This window comes from Heliangelus exortis, chromosome 5 (assembly GCF_036169615.1).
Source record: "Heliangelus exortis chromosome 5, bHelExo1.hap1, whole genome shotgun sequence".
Lineage (NCBI taxonomy): Eukaryota > Metazoa > Chordata > Aves > Apodiformes > Trochilidae > Heliangelus > Heliangelus exortis.
In genome coordinates this window covers 39,484,799-39,506,764 of record NC_092426.1, presented here as the reverse complement: position 1 = coordinate 39,506,764, position 21,966 = coordinate 39,484,799, and the positions used below count along the sequence as shown (strand labels likewise).

General features: G+C 41.2%; 1 protein-coding gene and 1 long non-coding RNA gene across 3 annotated transcripts in view; one reads left to right on the top strand and one right to left on the bottom strand.

Moving 5' to 3' along the window:
- CSTPP1 (centriolar satellite-associated tubulin polyglutamylase complex regulator 1) overlaps positions 1 to 13,153 on the bottom strand; it is a 73,280-nt gene extending 60,127 nt beyond the window's left edge. Inside the window, exons 1-3 of one of the 2 annotated variants that reach the window (XM_071744923.1) lie at positions 12,951 to 13,034; positions 9,326 to 9,393; positions 3,425 to 3,527 (exon numbers count right to left, since the gene is read on the bottom strand). In XM_071744923.1, the coding sequence (XP_071601024.1) occupies positions 3,425 to 3,504 (80 nt within the window). In that variant the 5' untranslated portion in view covers positions 3,505 to 3,527; positions 9,326 to 9,393; positions 12,951 to 13,034. Of the gene's footprint in view, positions 1 to 3,424; positions 3,528 to 9,325; positions 9,394 to 12,950 lie in introns of both variants that reach the window. The other variant, XM_071744922.1, reaches the window with a different exon arrangement.
- A 2,714-nt stretch (positions 13,154 to 15,867) lies between these two features.
- Positions 15,868 to 17,124, top strand: LOC139796595 (uncharacterized). The gene is made up of 2 exons (XR_011726068.1): positions 15,868 to 16,084; positions 16,943 to 17,124. It is a non-coding gene; the product is annotated as an uncharacterized lncRNA (long non-coding RNA).
- The last annotated feature ends 4,842 nt before the right edge of the window (positions 17,125 to 21,966 follow it).

The window sequence follows — 21,966 nt, the reverse complement described above, 5'->3', positions numbered from 1 at the left end:
TTGAAGACTGAAAATATTTTGGAAGAACTGTAGAGATGAAGGTCATCCTTCTAGACTGTAGACAGGAGTGGAACATATACCCAATTTCATTTCTTAAACAACTAGAAACATTCCTGGCCTGCTTGATCCATACAGAGCTACATGACCACATAGTTCTCAGCTCTGAAACTTCATTCAGGTGAGCTTAACCTCAACAAAACCTGCTTAATTACTCATAAAAACAGTTGTTAACACTGGCACAAAGATCTGAAGCGACTCCTGGTGATGTGGGGCATTGCAATGAATTTTCCTGTCCTTCCAGAAATGAGAAGCTCCAATGTGAGCAAAATGCTGTTTTGGAAACTCACATCTCACTTTGAAAATAAGTGGGAAAAACATGATCCCCAACACCTAAGTCAATGAGAGGGTTTAGTTCTATGGTGATAGTTTTGTTTGCTATCATGAGCTTGAATTGCTATTTATTCTCTCTGAGATAAAAGAGGAATAAAAAGTCAAAAGAAGATGGTTATCATGTCATAGTGAAGAAGCACTCTAAGAGAAGCAATGTGAGCAGTTTCAAAAAGTGTGGAAGACATCCTGATCACCATTTAACTTTTTAAGTACATATGATCAGAAGTTTAAAAAAGGCCCTGAAGTGTCAGCTTCAATGTAGGTGCAAATCCAGTCTGGAGAGATGCCTCAGCTGACCATTTCAGAGCCACCTTGTGTTTTCATCTTTGGTAAAGAAATTCTCTGGGAAGTGGAGGTCATTGTAGTCATGTTCTTTATCTTTCCTAAGCTCCTGTTTTCTATTTGTTCACCTGACTAACCTCAGCATTACTTTCTGTTGAAACTCAGCTGTATCAGACAGAGCATCATGATTACCAATTGTGTCAAGTGCACAGGTTGTACCCTCATCTCTCCTCAATACTGCTCTGTGATTAATTCTTCACAACCTTCACTTAACAGTGACAACTGCAGCCTGCTCAGAAAACTGAAGTTTAATATTCATTGGTTTGTATAGCAAGAGTTTCATTCTTGATTTTTTAACTCTGATAGTCTACAAAGAGGGAATGTGTTTTGAGAGCTTAAGTTACTTTATAAACAACAAAAAAATCTCCTTACAAAATCCTTGTAGTACCCAGTCTTATTTTCTTCTGAAATAGATTTCTTAGGTATTCTGAAGTCAGTGTTCATTCTAGTAACAGTCAGCTACAGAGAAATATTAACAGAAGGAGTAAATAGCCTTGATGAGTGGTTTTGATTCTTCTTCTGTCTTTCATAGAACCATAGAATCATTAAGATTGGAAAAGACCTCTAAGATCATCAAGTTCAGCCATCAACTCAACACCATGATGCCAACTAAACCATGTCCTCAACTGCTACATCCTCATGTTTTCTGAGCACCTCCAGGGATGGTGACTCCCCCACTTCCCTGGGCAGCCTGTTCCAGTGCCTGACCACTGTTTCAGTGAAGAAATCTTTCCCAATATCCAACCTGAACCACCCTGGTGCAACTTGAGTCCATTTCCTCTATCACCTGCGAAGTGGGAGAAGAGACCAACTTTCAGGCAATTGTAGAGAGCAATAATTCTTCTCTCAGCCTCCTCTTCTCTAGACTAAACACTCCCCAGTTCCCTCATAAGACTTCTCCAGATCCTTCACTATCTTCATTGCTCTTCTCTGCACACAATCCAGCAACTCAATGACTTTCTTGTACTGAGGGGCCCAGAACTGAACACAGTACTCAAGGTGTGGCCTCACCAGTGTACAGAGCAACAATTACCTCCTTAATCCTGCTGGCCACATTATCCTGATGCAGGATGCTGGTTGGACACCTGGGCACACTTCTGGCTCATGTTCAGACAGCTCTCAGTCAGCACCACCAGGCAGCTTTCCAGCCACTCTGCCCCAAGCCTGTAGCATTTCCTGGGGCTGCTCTGACCTGGCACTTGACCTTGTTGAACCACATCCAACTGACCTTGGCCCACTTGGCCTGTGCAGGTCCCTCTGTAGAGCCTTCCTGCCCTCAGGAAAATCAACACTCCTGCCCAGCTTAGAGTCAGCTGCAGACTTACTGAGGGTGTACTCAATCCCTTCACTCAGATCACTGATAAAGATACTAAACAAGACTGGTCCCAAAACTGAGCCCTAGGGAACACCACTTTTGACCACTTTATACTGTTTTGCATGGGTTTTCCAGATTTTGCAACATAGGTGATTCATGCCAAGTGGAAGTTGTAAGTAAGGTGCTATCAAGAAACAAAATTTTCTTGTTACATTATCATCTACCTGAAAGATCTGTTGTATAAACAGATGTAACAAGATGGTCAAAACTCTACTACCTCTGAATGGCTTGTTGACACAAACAAACAGACAAAAAAGCCCCCAAAATCTTAACTTCCAAGTCAGACTTCCTGCAGTATTTACCTCACTTACAGATTTACCAGTGCAAATCTCAGCTGATTAAAAGTTGAAAATGTGCATGGGGCAAGAAAATGTAATGCAAGTTACCTAATTAATCCAATTAGAAAGCTAGACTTCATTTGGAGATTAGATGGACACTGCTGCGCAGAAAAAACACAAAACAAAACACAAGAAGACCTGAAATTGTGGTCCACTGAGAAAGTTAATTTTATGCTTTGAGATTTCCTTCCATGGCTGTAGCACAGAGACTGTTGAGAAATAGTCTGCACATTGATTTAACTCAGAAAAAGATCACAGGAAAGCAAGCAAGCAAAAGATTTGCAAATGGGCAGCAAAAGACAGAAGCACATAAGCACTGTAAACACATCTATTGCCAACAGATCTTTAATGAAGCTGCCTGGAACAGTTTTAGACATTGTGCAATACATTGAGCTGGAAAAACACACAGCAATCAGGTGTGTCAACATCAACAACACTGAAGACCAGCACACAGCTTTCCCTCCCAGCAAAATCTCTCCAAATCAGTAGCAAGAGATTACCTGTACTAATTAATATCTTCATTATTTAAAGACTTAGATGGGTCAGAAGGGAAAAAGAGGCATTGTTGCAGGATTCAGCAAGACAACAATCATACAAGGAGATAAACTAGTTCAAATTCATATTCAGAAAAAGGGATAAATGCTGATGAAACCAGAAGTGCTGCTTTTAACACAAACAGATGCAATTAAGTCAAGCAGAACTTGGTTTTCTGTATGAGAATTTGGTTTTCTGTGTGCTTTTCAAACTTCTGTTCCCCAACATGATTGCTTCATGTGAATGTTTGTAATAGAAGAGATACTGAACTGTATGAAACCCATGCATGTTTCTGAAAAATATTCAGGCAGCCCTTGGCTAACCCAGTGAAATCCAGCATTCACAACATGATCAGCAAGTGCCCAGCTTCATTCTCCATGTTCCCTGCCTCTTTCCAAAAGCCCCCCTCAGGCTGGCCCTACTGGCAGCATCCTGATATACTTACTATTCAGTGAAGAACCTGGCAATGCCATACTGACTAATATCTTCTCTGTTCTCCAGCAGCTGGCTCACTGCATCTTCCATGTACGTGAGGACATGTCTTTGAGCTGCAAATAAAAGACAGTAAGAGACAGAAATTAGAATACAAGGGGCCTGCAAAGCCCAGAGCCAGATAAACCCAGTTGTGTGCCTTACACAACAAGCCAACAATCATTTGTCACAGTTAGAGAGCAGAGGGTTTGATCTCCAAGATACAGAGAGTAAAATTCCTGACCTAAATCCTGGTCTCTTTCCTAGCTACCCAGAATTAGTCATTAACAGTGCTGACCCTTTTTTAAAATCCCCTGGGATTCTGGAAGTGAAGGAAGAAAAGTTATGAGAGTGCCTTGCTGGAAAATTGCTACTTAAGAGGACTCCTGACCTCTGTTCTGAGTCACAGCCATTTTTCACACAGAGATGATCAATGCCACCTGCATCTGGGGCTGTTGCAGGGCTCAAGGTGTTCTCTGCCTCTCCCTCCTTACCAAAGCCAAGCAGCTCTAAAGCTGCTCTGTAAGGCTGTTTTTCCCTCCTAAAGATACAAACAAAAGCACATCTGTTTCCAGATGTTCTTGGAGCTGCAGGTGAAGAACAGGTCTCAATGCCAAGTGAGATTTAAATTGCTCAACAGTCTCCAGTAACTGCCTAAACAAAACATCAAATTTCAGAAGAGGTGGATCTTCTGGGACCCAACCACAGAATGCCACTCATAACTTCACTCAGAAGATAGTTTGGTATTACACAAACCATTTTGCTGCTTCCACAGGGGGCAGACTCTGTACAAACCAAGCATTTGCCAGGGAGGAAGCAGCAGATTTGCCACTGAGCCCCTTTCATGTTTTTGGCTAGGACCCAAGTTGAAGCAACAAAGAGCTGAGTCTGGGGTGATGTGCCAGCTACCAAGCAGTAGGCTTTCCAAATCTACAAGTTCAACAATCAGAAGACAAGTCAGAACAAACCCAGGAAAATCATTCCTAACCTGGAAAGCACACAAACCCTGTTCCCAAAGTACACACCTCCATTCTGAACACGTATGCTGCTACACCTCTGCAAGTAGTGTCGTGTCCTAAAGAGAGCAGGAGAAAACCCTTGGGGGATTTAGGAAAGGTAAAAGCTCTTCTTGCTCTTTGCCAATCTGCTCCAGACTTGGCAGCATCATCCCCTCACCAGCAACTGGCCAGCCTCAGAGCCACATCAATATTCTTCAAACCATTTTAATTTGTGCTTAATATCCTGGTAAGCATCAAGCCTGTGCCACTTGACACACAGCATGGAAGTCCCTTTCATCTTGGTGGGGGGCAGATGGACTTCAAGAGAGGCCCGGAAATTATTATTCCCAGTGGATACAGTGATTAAAAGTACGTATGAACATTGATTGCTATCAGGGGATTTCTCTGCCTAGAACACTTTCCAGGACAATGGTAAAATTGGTTAAGCACACCCTGGAAAATACCTTGCAGCTGATAGCAAAATGGTGAGCCAAAGGTTCAAAGATATTATCTGGCACTACAGATACAGGGCGTAGCTTTATTTAATTATTTTAATGCAAAGGAATAGATTTAATTTATGGGAGTGATTAAAGAAAAATAGCTCTGCGCACCTGTGTCCCCTGAGGGAGGAATGAGCTGTGCAGCTCAGTCACAGGCTCACCAGCAACTGGGTAACTTTATTTTAGCCTGTCCTTCCTCCCTTTTCATTCTGCAGCCCAGCTTGCACTCAGAACCATCTGCCCAGGCCCCTCTTGAGCTGTCAGCAGTACCAGATGAAGCCAGGATGTGCTGCTAGCAGTCAGCCTTCCACTCATCTCTGCCTGCAATAAACTTCTGGGCAACTGCAAAACCCTTCTCAAAATGTTGTGGGGAAGTAGCCACACCTCCCTTCCTAGAATGGCACCTATCAGGGAAACATTCCTGTTATTTTGCTTCTCTAGAGTTATTAACCTCTCCCCTAAAAGCCTCTAGGAATAGACAGGCATGGTCCCACAGAGCTACACAGCACAGTGGGGCTGAGCTCTGTGATAAATACCTTTGAGGCTGCTCCTGGAGAATAAATTAGCTTTCAACACAATTTCAGAAACTTCTGTCACACTTTAAAATACACATATGGGTCACTGCAGAATACAGGTGGTAGTAAAAGGATGTTTCTCTTAAGCTTTCTGTTGCATGGCCTAAGGAAGCTGGAAAGAACCTCCCTATTTCCTGGAAGGTAGGTGGAGGTGTGGGGGAGGGAAGGAATTGGTGAGTGGAGAGCTGATAGGAAATAGCACTTGCAATCTCCTCGAGAAGTCTCCCTTTTTGGCTCTCTGCTGCTCTACAGGTAGCACAGCTCACTCTGCCAAACCAAATTCCAGCTCTGGTTTCCTGCTTCCTCCCTGCCCAGCTTCATGGAATGGAACAAGTCCCTTGTTTTATAACCCAAACATCTCTACACAGAATGTCATAGAATGAAATTTTAATTTGCAGGCAGGTTCTAGCAGGCCAGAGAAGCAAAATCAAGTGCCAGGAGTCTGGTTATAGCAAAGCAGTAGTTCCATAATTTATACAAATGGTACTTTCCATAACAAACACTGAAATCATACTAGAAGGCTATCTATGTAAACAGAGTTAAAAATCCATGGGGTGCTGTGCAAAACAAATGGGATGATTTATAAATTTTTAAGTTTCAATTTCTTGGAAAATTCAGGGAGACAATGGTGCATTGATATACAAGTTGCTCATGGTTTTGAGGCTTGCAATAACAAGGCAACAAGTCCAGTTCAGAATGCAAATGCTCATACAACTGTGCTATTACAGCCTGCTGTCTCCATGTCTCCACTTATTTTCTTCGTGATAGAATTCCAGAACACTGCAGCTTCTCTGCAGGAGGTATTAAAACAGGTTATCACCCTCAACATTTATTTGTTTATGGCTTATTGCAACAAAAGCTCTCCTCCTTTCTTGTACAAAAACTTTCAAGGTAGTGGTTCATGCAGCTCTTATTTGCTGAACTCTTCCCTGAAATCCCATGCAGCTACACCAAACAGTAAGGAACTGTTCCTGCCAGTGATTTGGTGGGTGCTACTTTTTGCTCTCAGGCAAGATTTGCTACCAGGCAACTTTCACAGAGAGATCTGACAGTGCAAGTTCACAGAAGAGTCTTCTGGCAACCCTTGACCTGATGCTGAGTAGATAACTTCACACAGAGAATCTTAACTCTTATTACCAGACCACTGACAATGAGGTTACACTGAAAGCCTCCTGTCCCATCGGTAGCAATGTGCACAATACAGCTCCTCCAAAGTCAGCCACTACAACTCCTGGAGAAATGGCCTCTGGGGTTATATTACCACATTCACACACTCACACCCCACCATCACTCACACCCCCAAGGTTCAAAGCAAATTCCCCAATCTATCCACTTCAGGGCTAAACAGTGCCTGTTCTCTCAGGAGACCCCAGCTGGAGCATCGTGCCCAGTTCTGGAGCCTCTAACACAGGAAGGAGATGGAGCTGTTGCAGAGTCCAGAAGCAGGACACAGGCATGATCAGAGGGCTGGAGCACCTCTGCTTTGAAGACAGGCTGAGAGAGCTGGGCTGTTCAGCCTGGAGAAGAAAAGGCTCCAGGGCAACCTAGTGGCCTTCCAGTACCTGAAGGGGGCTTGCTGGAAAGCTGTGGAGGGACTTGTCACAAAGACACACAATAACAGGACAAGGAATAATGATCTTAAGCTAGAAAGAGGGGAGATTTAGCTTAGATATTAGGAAGAAATTCTTTACCATGAGGGTGAGCAAGACCCTGGCACGGGTTGCCCAAGGAAGCTGTGGCTGCCCCATCCCTGGAAGTGTTCAAGGCCAGGTTGGATGGGGCCTTGAGCAGCCTGGTCCAGTGGGAGGTGTCCCTGATCATTCAGGGAGGTTGGAAATTGATGATCTTTAAGGTCTCTACCAACCAATACCATGATAGGATGTATGATATGATAACAGGGGAAACAAGGATTGCATCCACAGCCAACCCACAACCTCTAAGGACTTCACTACAACAGATGAGACGATCACAACTAATTCTGCTTTGCCATATCCACACCAAATAATTTTGCATGTGTATTTAAAAAAGTAAAAAACAGTCCTTTTATAAGCCCCTGAATGACTTTTCAGTCTTCTTATGAGAATAAACAATCTGGCAATTCATAGGATTGATTACAAGTACTGTAAGAACAAGTGTTGATCCTTGAAAAAAAAAAATTGAAGGAAAATTTAATACAATTAATACCATTGCATGAAACAGAATATAAGCACTGAAATTATCAAAGCCAGAAATTCAGGAGGATGGAAGGAAACACACACCACCTCCAAGTGATATATTGCACATCTCTAACATTTTTATTATCAGCACTGCTTAGGAACAGATTGGATCAAGACCACAGCAATGCCATCACATTAACAATACCTTTTTTGCATGTCAGTCTCCCCCTTTTACAACTCAAGTACATCTCCCTAATGCCAGATAAATAAGAAGCTTCTCTTCCCAACAAGTTTGCCTTTTCTACAGGCAGAGAAGAAGACCTGAAGATCAGTTTACTATTGTATTTCCCAAGAAGTGATGCTGCATTCCATACTTGAAAGGAAAAGCAAATGCAGGATGGCCAGAGGAGGCAACAAAAATAGCAGCAGATGCAGGAAAAAAAAAAAAAAAAAAAAAAAAGCATCAAACAAAGTGAAGAAAGAGTATGATTTGAGAGAATTGGTATAGGATAGTATCCTAGCATATCCCAAAACTTTAAGGAAGAAGCAGAACAGAGCCCTAGAGTAAAGGCAAGTACTTCTTTATCCAATGACTATCCAACCAGCTGGCTACATTATTGCTCAGCTCTTCATGAAAGATGATTTCTGTTCACCAAACCCAATTGGTACTGTAAGAGGGCACTGATTTTGGTTTTTTAATGGCTGGTTCATTCCTGGCATAACTGAGTGTGTTGAAAAATCCCAAGTGGGAATTCCTTGATCAGCTTTTGTTAATTATTTGCCTCCTCCTCAACTGAAGTGCCAAAAACACACTGTTGGATGCAATGAACACTGATTTGTCTCATTTATCAGAAGTTCATAAGCATAACAAGCTTCCATGTATTTGGAATATTTGTGGCATTTTTAAATCTCTAAGAGTTTATAAAGTAGCAGCTAAATAATCTTTTAACATTTATTCTAAATTGGAGCTTAACTACTGACACTGCTGTTTTAGGCACTTTACAAAGACATCTTCAGTAACACACAACTGATTTACCAAAACAATAATAATGTAAGAGGGAAATAGTAAGGATACAAACTGCAAAATCAAAATAATCTCAACTATGGAAGTTTTTTCAGCAGTAGTCTTCTTTCAGGATGCTCTTTTTAATCTTTTCAGATATCATTAGGGATTTAACCTTTTCAGATATCACCAGGGAATGGCCTGAGCAAGGGAAGTATGTAAACAAAACAGCCATCCTAAAAGCTGAATCCCTGTACAGCTGTAGCTCCTTCCAGCTTTGCACAGCTTCCCAGTGTCATTTCCTATTCACCCTCAAAAGATTTTTTTGAGGGAAATAATGTGAAATTAAGTACAAGCAGACCTTGACATACCAGAGATAGCATATGATGTGAGATGTGTTGCTGTTACCCAGGAACATAGATTAAGTGGCCACACAGCACAATTCATATCATTTTATGTTCACAATTTTAAACCCATTCTTGACAAAAACAAAACAAAAAAAAAAAAAAAAAAAATTGAGAAGTGTTTCTGTTTATAATTCATTCTTGATCCTAACTGAAAATTTGTTTCAATCAGCATATTAATAACAACTCTGACACTGTACTCTTCCAGTTAGTACTCCAGAGGCTGCACACAGACTCACTTAATTGTCCAAGTCCCTCCAGTAGGCCACTTCCTGCAAGATGTCATCCAGCTGCTAGAAATCATCACCTGTTTAGAAGAATAAATCCTGGATATCTGCAATGTCCCCACACAAATGAAATTTTCTGCTGGGAGTTCTGTAAAATCACCAGGACCATGAATGTTCCTCCTACTCATGAAGTCCAAGATCTTGTATGAGAGAGATGAGGAAACACAAACACATTTCTGGGGCTTAATAGCCCTGTGCTTTACTGATAAGCCACTTCCCTAATAGAGTGGTTGTGTTCTTACATGTCTTACATTGGCAAAGGAAGAAAAGAAAGCACATCCTGGAGTCAGGGAGTAAAGTGAAGGAAAATCCAGAGAAAAATACAAGTTCAGAAATTTGCTGCTTTTTCTCCAGAAGCAAAAGGGGGAGAGAATACAATTGGAAGCTTCAGAAAACAGCTGTATGAGCAGAACAATACACTAAGTGCTCCACTGCCTTGCTATAAATAACTGAGCAATCACCAGTTATTAAACCATAATGAAGAAGGCATGGAAAAGTGTTTCAAATTGGCCTCATTTTGCCTACTGTATTTCCAGTCTCGCCTGTCAAATGAGAAACACATTTTCATCACTATCCCCCAACACTAACTGTTGTCTGTTGAGTGAAAATGCTGCTTAAAACATCCTGTTTGTTACAATAGCATCTTCACTGTAGCCTTCCTGCCAAGTCTGCAGGCTTCATCTCCTTTTCCTACAGACTGAGTATCAGTGATCTCTGTTGTTCTTCCAACTGTTTCACAACCACTGTGATGAGAAGTCTTGCTTTTTTTTTTTAACTTTGCAGGAACACTTATTACTTTCCCTGTTCAGTTCTATTTTAACTTGCAACTGCTTTTATTTTCCTCTCAGCATCCTAATTGGATATGGTAATCTCAAATAGGAAAAAAGGACAGACAACAAGTTATGTGGCACATGGCAAGTAGCACCCAATGTTATTGTGGCCACTCGTTTTATTTGTTGGTCTGGTTTGGGTATTGAAAAAAAGGAAGAGGGACAAAGAGGTTGGGTGAAGCTTGCCCATTGTCAGGAAAGACAGTGCCATCTGATCTGGGAGACTCTGGGAATATCTCATATGGCAGCCTGGAGCAACACAATTTAAGAATGAAATTACAGAAAGTGAAACTTACCACAACTGGTTACATTTCCACAACTTTGAGGCACACAATAAAACAAACCCAAAGAATGGTGATTTCAGAATCATAGAATCATAGAATGGGCTGGGTTGGAAGGGACCTCAGAGATCATCAAGTCCAACCCTTGATCCACTCCCCCCGTGGTTCCCAGCCCATGGCACTGAGTGCCACATCCAGGCTCTTTTGAAATATCTCCAGGGATGGAGAATCCACCCCTTCCCTGGGCAGCCCATTCCAATGGCTGATCACCCTCTCCAGAAAGAAATTCTTTCTAATGTCCAACCTAACCCTCCCCTGGCACAACTCGAGACCTCTTGTGCCCTCTTGTCTTGCTGAGAGTTGCCTGGGAAAAGAGCCCAACCCCCCCCGGCTCCAACCTCCTTTCAGGGAGTTGTAGAGAGTGATGAGGTCTCCCCTGAGCCTCCTCACAAAAGTATCTTCTGAAAACGTGGGGGGAAGTGTGTTTATTCTGGGGGGGAAGAGTTGAGCTTCTCTGAAATTTGTTTGTTTTAACCGATTTTCTCCTAATAATACACAGTTCACTCAGTAGCACCTGCGAGCAGCTTGCTAAGTTACAAAGTCTCACAAAAGACAAAACCTTACTCGTGGTGACATTTACAGCTAATAACACCACCACTATGGAGCAGACACTCTCCTCCCTCTAACAGACAAACACTGCAACATGAACAGGACACCCTCAGTGATCAACAGCACAAACTGATACAAATTACTGCTCACTCTGACACGTGTTTTCTTCTGACCCCATTGTCAGAATCATTTAGGAGGTTTTACAAAACAAAAAGGGAACGGTAGATCAGCATCTCTATTAGAGATAAAAGCAGGCTCACTTTAAGTAGTTTAATGAAGTTGCTTGCACACAACAACCTTGCATATCTCGGAAGTCTCACTTCTCAAGTTCAGGTTTATTCTTAAATTTTTAGAATTTTTCATCTGCTTCCTAGGTTGTTTTGAGTGCTTCAGTCCTCACTGACAAGTCTCACACAAGCCAAAGTTAAGTGTCTTTTTCATAAAAAGCAATGAAATGAAGCTAAAACTTGGTTGGCTCATTAAAAGAAAAAAAGAGAAATTTTGCAAGTTTCAGCCTAGAGCAACTCTGGAGAAGTCATGAGTCTCTAGTAACATGCAGTTGGAAAATGCTGATATAGTATGATAATAAATATATAAGTCACACTGTGATACTGTTCTCAAACACATGAATTAGCTCCAGAATTAAAACCAGCAAGAAGAACTTCAAGCACACTGAGACTCCTGAGAATCATCTCCAGCAGAGCACTGAACAAACTCTTATTTCTGCCTTGAGTTTCCTTAACACAGAATAGCACTGCAGTTACACAGATCCATGCAAAATTCCCTACCAGCAGCAATAGCACAAATAAACTCTACTTCAAGATCAATTATGTCACTCCTCTGCTTAAATACTTCATTTGTCTTTAATGTAATGATGAGCTTTGAAAGACCACTCAGGTCCCTCCTCATTGATAGTATTGCTAGGCAATAAAAAAAAAAAACATTTAGCTCTAGTAGTTTCCTCCCTGCAAGACAGGTTTTTTTATTACTGAGAGCCTGCAGTGTTTCTCTAGCCTTGTTCCATTTGGACTTACCAGAGCAGGCAAAATCACGGTGGAACAAGAAGCACAAACCAATCTCTGCCATTTCTGACCTTTCCTTGCACAAGAAAGTCACAGTAAATTCTGTATACCTTTAAAACAGTTACTACCAAACAGCCCCCTGGGCCTAGAAAGTAATGGCTGAAGAGTTTCACTTCAGAAATACAGTATCCAACGCATTCCAAATGCTTACCAGTTGTAATTCACCTCCTCTTTAGCAACTAAATGAAGTCATATTGACTTTTTTTTTCAAAATTTCCAAATAATTATTTTTGGACAGTTCAAGACTAAATCACTTTGCTTCTTAGTCTCCCGAAAAAACATTTAGAAGTAACACCCGCTGTTAGACCCAGCTTAAAACGATGTAAGGCAAGGACTACATTGCAAGTTCGAAGATTTCGCTTTTATGTGGAAACATTAACAACACTACCTTGTTGCAGAAGAAAAGCTGACATTCAAACCATCCCCCAGCATAAGAACGGCCCCTCCAAAGCTGGGAAAAGAACACAGAATCAGGCTGCTTGTCTCTCCTCACACCTCGCCAGGGAGCCAGGAGGCAGCAACTCGGATCCCCTCGGGCCCTCACAGAGCCCGCACCTCAGGGACCACCCCGGAATCGGTGCCCTACGCCTCCTCCCCGTAACCCCCGGTGCTGCCCCCTCTGTAGCCGAGAGGGCGGACACGGAGTCACCCTGAACCGCCTAGGCCCGGCTCGGTTCAGCCAAGCCCAGTTGAGGGGCACGCCGTGGGCCTGAGGGATGGGCCGGGCCAGGCCGCAGCCACCTCAAACCCCACTGGGCCCCGCCCTGCTCCTCACCCAGGTACTCGGGCCCCGGTACCGAGAGCCGCTCGGGGCTCAGCATCATCTTCCTCCTCCTCTTCCTCGTCTCGCAGCCGCCGCTCCCTCCCGGCTCCCGTCCGTTTCCAAGGCTCTCGTCGGTATCCAAGGAGCCCGGCGCTGCTCGGCCGCTCGCCCCGGCTGGGAACACGCCCCGTGCCTCCCGAGTTCCGCGCCCAAAACCTCCCGGGCGGGTACTTCTCATCACATTCCCCGGGGATAGGACGGCATTCCCGGGAAGGGCGAGCAGGTCAGGGGCTGTCAGGCAAAGCCCGGAGATCAGGAGTGACCTCGTCGGGAAGATCTCTGAGGGAGTGTGGGATATGGCGGGCTGGCCTTGTGGAGAGGGCGGCGGGCAAGATGGCGGCCTGGGTGTGAGGAAGGGGCTGGGAGGAGGCCCTGAGGGGCAGGTGAGGGGATGGAGGATGCTGGGGAAGCTGAGGAGATAAAAGCGGCCCAACGAGGGGCAGGTGTGGAGATATTCTGGTTTAGGGTTGGAAATCAGAAGGTGCCTCGTGCCAGGGGCTGATGGGCAACAGCTGTGAAGGAAGAAAACCCCTCAGAAATAAATGGATGAAGGGCTTACCACTCTACTTTCATCCCAGGCACTGCACAGGGTGACCAAGGAGAGGACTTTACCACTCCTTTATAAGAAACCTTTGAAGTGTAGTTTTAAAATACTACATTGGAGTATTTATATTTTTTGTTCTGGGTTTTATTTTCTTGTTACTTTTTGGTCTATATGGGTTGGACTTTATTATAATTTCTCTTAAACCATCTAAGGGAATCCTTTTGGACATGGAGCCCATTTGTGGTTGTAATAATGGTAAGTTTCAGTAGTAGTGGCGCCTGCCTGTTATCAACTCAGAACTATATAAAAACAAGATGTTGTTTCTGGAGCCATTTATAGCCTTTCCTGTTTACTATTATTTCTCTCTGGCCTTGCCAGAACCGGGATTAGGTGATGCAACAGATGAGCTGCAACACTCACCTGTTCTCTGATACTCACCACCTGGAAAGGGAGAAATGCTGCTGGCCTGGCTGTGGGTATTAAGTTTCTTTTCCCATATTGATTTTAGGACCCTAGATCAGTGCAATAAACTGAGAAGACTGTTCTGGGTCACTGGAAAACATCTGCAAGGTTAATAGCTGCCCTAAGAGGGGCAAATCTAAGCAGGGCATAATGTTCTTTTAGACCCAGCTGGCAAAATGATGGTGAAAAAAAAATACAATGGTTTTCTCTGTCACAAGCCCTTGGTAGATTGTCAGAGGTACAGAACTCACTTTAGGGCAAGCTTATGGAGTACAATTTTAGAGTTGCCACTTACACCAGGAATCACAGGTGGTGCTTCTATCTCTTCCCTAAAAATGCTGAGTTTTGTCTGCCAGGTACATTTGGGAATCCATATCAGTCTCCCAAGGAGAATCAGCTGAACTGCATTGATAAATTTTGTGCACACCCTCTTTCAGAGTTAAAGTGACCTTGATTTGATTTAGCTTAATTCACTGCAAAAGATGGTCTAAGTGGTTTCAGAAGTCGTACCTTCAGGTAAATTGAGCTGATTTAATAACTAGAAGCTCATGTGACCACAAGTTTGAAAATAGTCAGTGGTGTAATTTGAATTGTGTAGTGAAAGAGTATTTCTTTATTATGTTATGAAGCACGGACTGAAAAACTGACTTCTGCATCTTCTGTTTTGTGTTTCTGAGCAATTTAGCTTAGATCAGATTTCTGTTCTCCTCCATTCCCACATACTTTTGCCCCCACTATGTTAATTGCTTATTTTAACCTCTGCTAGGTTTATGTTCACCTTCCTAAATGATGCTATCAGTGTTGGCCTGAAATATTTTCCTTTTATTAGCCAAAGTTCTCCTGAGAAACAGCTCCTCTTTCGGAGAGAATATTATATAAAATAATAAACAGGAGTAGATATTAAGCAACAAATTCCAGGGGAAATGCTGTGTTTTAAACATTGAGTCATTTTGTCTGGCCTCTTTTACTTTCTTGGAATGGATGTTTTATTTGCTTAGAATTTTAACAATTATTGCTAAAGTAGGTAGAAGAAAACCTAGATGTATTGGAGGAAACTCACCTTTTTTTTTATTTCTCATCTTTTTTTTTTTTCTTTCCTTTTTTTTTTTTTTCTTCTTTCTTTTTGTTTTTTTTTTTTTTTTTTTCGAACTCTCAAAAACTATAAACCAATCTAGATGTATTGGAGGAAGCTTTACCTTTCTTCAGGTGACAGCTGGGTGCTATTGTTTTAAATTTTATAACTACAACACATAAATAGCTAATTTATGTGTGGTCTTTGGTCCTGTTCCATCTGAATTTTACAAAATTAATGTGAGCCACTTTCACAGAAATTCTGGGAAACTGCCCCCAGCCTTTCTTGTTCATCCTTTGAGTGTCCAAAGCCTTGTCCTGTTTTAAAATGGTTAACTGAGCACCTCTAACTAAGCTTCTGGGGGTTTGCTTTGTAATTTTTAAGTTTTCCCATGCATTTGCTGGCTGAATTTTACCCAGTATTTGAGAATTAATAAAATTGCAAGTGTGGCAACAATATTAGTTTCTCTTTAAACACCTGATAAATCATCTGAGAGGAGAAAAAAAGGCAAAAAAAGAAGCAGCTCTTTGTCTTTATTGGTAATCTGTTCTTTTGGACACAATAGCAGAGGTAAGTTTTGAGGAGAGGTCTGAAAAAAATGGAGAATAAGAGCTTCATGTGCTCTTATTTATGTAAATTACTGGAAATCTTGTTAGTGAAATTAGGATTCTATTATGCAAGACATTTTAAAGATCAGTGGCATTGAAGTTGGATGATTCATATATGAGCCAGTTACAAACCCACAAAAACCTCCTAGTAAATTTCTGATTTATTAAGTACTTCTATGAATTATGACAAAACTCCCTATAAACACATACACTAAAAATAAGATTATTTTAAATAAAAACATCAGCCAAAATCACAGTGAAATGATGAGATGAAATATGAATTTTTGTGTTGTTGATTCCTTACAGAGAAAGACTGAGGACTTCCAAGTGCTTCTGGTAATCTGAGCCTTCTCAAGCTGGATGAATTATTCACATGCACCACAGTGGCTTCACAGGACAGGTAAACCAATAATTTTCTTCTCATAAAGTGATATTTGTACTAGTTTACCTCTTCAGATAAAACCTGGACAAAGAGATAATGACTTACATTGTTCTGTAAGATCAGTGGAGTTGAGAGAAATAAAATTCACAAAGCTTCTCACTCCTAACATCTGCTACAAGATGAAGTCTGGAAGCAGCTGTGTTTTTCAGCTGGTGATAGGACATGACAGCAGCAGCAGCTCTGTGAAGTGGCCAACATTTGTACCACTGAAAGATTTGCATTTGGCACCTCTGATTGTGCTTGGAAGTCTTAAGTCAAGAATGTACTTGACTTGTAAGGTGTCATAAGCATGCAGGAAACTCTGTTCTGAACATGATGCCATGATAATTTTTTTTTTTTTTAGCTAGTTTAACTGCATTGTAATCTGGATTGCTGATTTTTTTTTTTCCCCTTGCAACGGTGAACAGAAAGCAAGCAGAGATCTGATCTAATTTGATCTGTATTTCTGGACTTCATTTTCATTTGAGGATTTAGGTCTCATCAAGTTCCAAGATCCTTCTGTTTTGAATACAAGTTGTTAGGGTAAAAAACTTGAAATATTCTTCTACTCCTCAGTCATAGGAGTGCTTCTGAATTCTGGGGGATGTGCTTACAGAAAGAGGGAGTATTACTACGACTGTTGCTTCCCGAGGCCACATCTTCATTTTGAAATCAAGGGTAGCTGTAAGTTGTATGATTAACTCCTGGCATGTATTAAATGCACTGCCCCAAATTTGCTCCGTTTTGAGCTTAGTGTTAGCGATCAAAGTTGGCTATTTTGCAACTGCAAAGTGTTGAAAGACTCTCCTTCGGTTTTTGTTCCCATTATCTCCTCAGGAAGGAAAGGACAACATCTTTAAAAGTACTTAAGTACCAAGCAAGTGACCCTTCAGTGCTGGAATGCTGCCCCACTAATGATGCAGAGAAGAAAAACAGCCGTTTCTGGCAGCCTTTGCAGGATCTCTCATGCCAAAGAAAGAAGTCTAAAATGCCTGGTAAAAATAAATATCATTATGAAATTCTGGCACAGGAAATATTTCTGACAGCCAAGGCTTAGCTCATCCTGGGGGGTAACCCAAGAAGGGCTGCAATTTTCATTCTTCATTCCTACTCATCGAATGTTCCTTGCAAACTTAGCTGCCAGACTGTGTTATCTGTTAGACCAGGTGTTTGTATGAGAAAATTTTAATAAGTAAACGGCTCTGTGTGTGTGCAGGAGAGTACGAAAATCTGTGTGGGAGTGAGCAATTGCTTCCTGGGCTGAAGTGAAGCAGGAACTCTGAGGGCTATACTGGCCAGCTCTTGTGGGAAAGGTATATAACTTTCTGTGTGACTTAGCATACTCAGAATACTCTGGAAGTATTTTATCTTATAAAATCTGCACAGAAAAGCAAGCAATGGAAGTAAGGAAAAAAATGAAAACAGAAATGAAAGAGAAGAGAGCACAGGTTGATTAAAATTGTGGAATTCTGGCAAAACAATCCTTAGTTCTGCTAGTTAGGTACATAAAAAAGAGCCTGAGTATTTATTAGGGCTGTTGTGAGAGAGAACTGTGGAACCCTGCAGCTATGCAAGAGCTGAAGTCAGGGTTTTGTTTTGTGAAAGCACACATTGGTGTTCCAGTCCTTCAGAACATAATATAATAGGACAAAGTGATGAATGTTTTTTCCTTTGGTGTATGTAATACTTGAGGTGTTTTCTAGGTTAACATCTTTGTGGAGTCACTAGAAGAGAAGATAGAGACCAAAAGATTATATATTTTTTTAATTGTTGGAGTACTTTGGAAGAGAGTAGTGGGTGAGAGATGGAAGGAATAGTTTGCAAACAACTTACTGAGAGAGAAGAAACCAGGGGAGACTGAAACAGCAACTGAAGATCATGGCAGTTCTAAAGAGAAGAGAGGAAACATTGAACATTTCCCAAAATACAGTAACAAATTAATACATTAATTAAGTTTTATCTCAGGAATGTATTTAAATTTCTCTTTTGATTTGTTAACTTTAACTTGCTAGTTTTTAAGACACAGCAAAATAGATTGACCATTCTGCATATGAAACTGATAATAACGTGTCAGGTAGTAAGAAAATTACCTTAAGGTTCCCAATCTTCATGTGTTGAACTTTACACAGTGTTAATGAAAAAAGAGGTTTTTTAACTCTCAAAGTTTAGGTGTAGATCAGAGTTTCTCTCAAATGCTGTGACTGGAGTCAATTTCTGATATTTCCTAAGCTTACCCAGTGTGCTCTCAAGTTATACAAACCAGAAACCTGCAGTCTCTGCGACAGAGTTTTCCCTGTGCATTAGAAGCATGGTTTTCTGCTTGCTGAAGTCACAGATAAAGTTTCCATCAGCTCAGCTGACCCAGAATGAAGCATAATTACATTACCTTCAACTCTCAGGATGCTGAAATTATGTCAATACCCTTCAGTATCCCAACATTGCAATGACATCGACACAAGTTCATGTGGCTGGGAGGGAGATGGGATTTGTGTGCACATGTGTGGGTGGCTGATCTCAGACTCATGTGGAGGGTATGTGCACCTCTGGATCTTGCTCCCACCTGTGCCTTTATTCAGATCTCACTGGTAAGAAGCAATTAATTTGTTCTCTCATCCCCATTTATCAGGAGCTAATATGAGAGAGGGAGAGGTGTTAAGAGGCATCTCAGATTCAGCCACCTGATAGGAAAGCAGATGCTTGACATGCCATATCTCTTATCAGAAAGACTCAAGGGTTATATCTTGTTCATGCTGGCAGTACTTGCTTAACCCATCATGCCAGTAAAGTATTAGAACTGAATCATCTTCAAGAAAGAAAACACTCTTTATCTCTCTGTCTACATTTTTACATGTCACTCATCTCCATAGTGGCAGGGCTTCTGCAAACAAGAGAGGTTTGTAAGCTTGGGGAAAAAATGTGTTTGTGTCTTTCACATCTATTCCCATGACTGCTTGTTTCTCTTACAGGTCCAATTCATGTATGCTATTTTTTTTTTCTTTTAAGAAGTAAAACTCAGCCCATCAGAGATATTCTGGGTACTGAGACATAAGGCCACTTTCTGACTGTGTGATTTATTCTTCTGAATACAGAGACTACTGATGACAAACTACATTAATAGTTTCAAGTCAGATAAAGACTTCAGTTCTTTGGAACATGCTTCTCAGTGCAGTTATAAATTAATTTAGGATCCATAACTTGCCACTTACCCATTTGAATGTGTTTGGAGAGCAAAAGTGGTTAGGCCTGTGTCTTCAAGCTGAATTCTACTTCTAGCTTTTAGAAGAACAGTTTCCTTTTATCCTCTTCCTCTTTTTTTTTTTTTTTTTTTTTTTTTTTTTTCCTGAGCCAGAGTCAAGGTATTAAACTGTATTGTTCCTAAGGCTAGGCCACAAGCTACCTTTGCAATGCAGACATTGCAAAGCCCTGGGTAATTGCCATTTCACTGCAGGGAGGAGTCTCATCAGGAATAGGAGAGGGTGTATTTGCATCATTTTTACATAGAGGATGTAAGGGAACCAGCAAAAGAAGGAGAAGAACCAGCTTGCAAGACACCCAGGAAGAGCTGCCATCTCAAAGAAAACAAGAAGAAAGGTTTGGTTTTGTTTTGATTTTTCCCTAGTTTGAGAGTCAATTTACTGAGGTTATTTGTCTTTTTTTTTTTCACCAGAGTAGAAGTTTGAGCTGCCTGGCAGGCTGCTTTCAGTCCCACCTTCCAGACACAGAGAAAATAAAAATGGGGGAGGGGGATGGTGGTGCCAGATAAATCTGCACTTTCATCATTAAATTACAAAGGGCCTTTTGCAACATTCTTCATATCTCAGCTTCCAAATGTAGCCATTTAGTGGTTTTGCTGTTCTGCACTGCAAAGAAGAATTAATGGTGGGCCCAAAATTTCCCATATTTTTTGATCCCACAGCTCTTTGCAAAGTTAAACTTCTTCCTTACCAGTAATGGTTTTAAACTGGAAGAGGGTGGGTTTAGGTTAGAGAGTAGGAAAAAATTCTTCAGTGTGAGGGTGCTGAGCCCCTGTGCCAGGTTTCCCAGGGAAGCTGTGGCTGCCCCATCCCTGGCAGTGTCTCAGCCCAGGTTGGATGGGGCTTGGAGCAACCTGGGCTGGTGGGAGGTGTCCCTGACCATGCAGGGGTTGGCACTGGGTGAACTTTAAGGTCCCTTCCAACCCAAACCATGCTATGATCTTTCCAAGGAAGGGCTTATTTGAATGCATTAAAACTACTTTGACAGGTAAGACCAAAACTGCCCATCCCATATTTTTTTTAACCTCTTTTTAAGGTTTTTGCAATTTTAAAATAAAGTGTGCGTGTTCCCTATTAATCCTACGTTGTTCTGGTTTCTTTCTTCCTTTCCAATGACACCGGTGTCTTTGGTTCTCTTTTTCCTGACACAAAGTTGCCATTTACAGTCACTCTGAAAGTGATTCTGACTTTCAGTATTATTCCATGGTAGTTGGTTTCTGTCACTGGAGCTGAGGGGGTAGAATTATGTCCCAAAATGGTTATTATGATAATAATCTTCTCCCTGCTCCCTTTATAATGCCTGGTATGTTTTCTTTGTTAAGCATGTTGTCATAAAATTAATTGTTAATTATAATGTAATTACTTCTTTCTCATCTTTCTTACAATACTTGCGTATTATCAGTGATCTATAAATTACTCCAAGTTAATTAACAAGATTCCTCCCTCAACTTGTGTGTAAAAGCAGGTACCTACCTTCTGCACTGGTTGAAGATCATTCTGATACTTGCACACTCATTTGAAAGTTATTTGGTCTGAAAGAGGCAAGTCCTTAGCATATAGTTATTTTACCAGCCTTACTTAGCATCTGGTCTAATTTTCTTTCAAAATATATCCACTTTCAAATATGTCCATTTTACACTGCATAAATCTAATTTACAATTATTCCCCAAATGTTCCATGCAGAATCAGGACTGTATTCTATTGTATTTTATTCTGTTGTATTTTATTCTGTTGTATTTTATTCTGTTGTATTTTATTCTATTGTATTTTATTCTATTGTATTTTATTGTATTGTATCAACAGGTTAATAATATAAATTTCTCTCTGTTCAACTGCAACCTATGTAAGAGGCTGTTGTGAAAGACAATACTTTATGCTCCTCTAACATTTCACTGGGAGATCTTAAAATTATTTATAAGAGAGAGATAAAATTATAGGGAATTTGAGCTTGGAGAGGAAAATTATTGGCAAGAATACAGCGAAAGATGCAGGGGACTATTAAAAACACTTTAACAAACATAAGTGGGTAAAAACATTTGTTCCCTGGAGAGAGGAGGACTGAAAAGCTAAAGAGAGAATTGATGTTTAGGGCATATTTTTGCAATGTGTGTTTAGGGCAATATTTTTCAAAAGACTTTTGTTCAAACAGGGGAAAATACTCATCTCAACACCTGGAAGTTTGCTCTGTGGCCTAAGTATATAATTACCAGGAAGTTCTGGGCTCTGTATCTGTCCTTTATCACATGAATACTTTGGCATTTAAACTTCTTACAAGCTTCTGTGAGCCTGAAGTCAAGGGCTGCTCTGATTTGTACTACCTGAGGATCTATCTGTGAAGTGTGGTTATGTTGCCCTTTGTTTTAAGGGATTACAGTAAGTGTTTTGCACACTAGCCAGTCAGTCAACCCCCAGCCAGGGTGATGTTAACTTTAATCCTCTGTTCTCAAGCCTTCCACCTCAGTCATCTTAGACTGTGGTATCTTGGAATTTATTCCACTACAACAATTCTTCCCATGTTGCATTCTGTCACTGCTTCTGAGTCAGTGTTAGCACAGAGAGGGTTTTTTTAGTCTCTCCACCTCAATCAATCCCTCTTGGCTCCCTGTA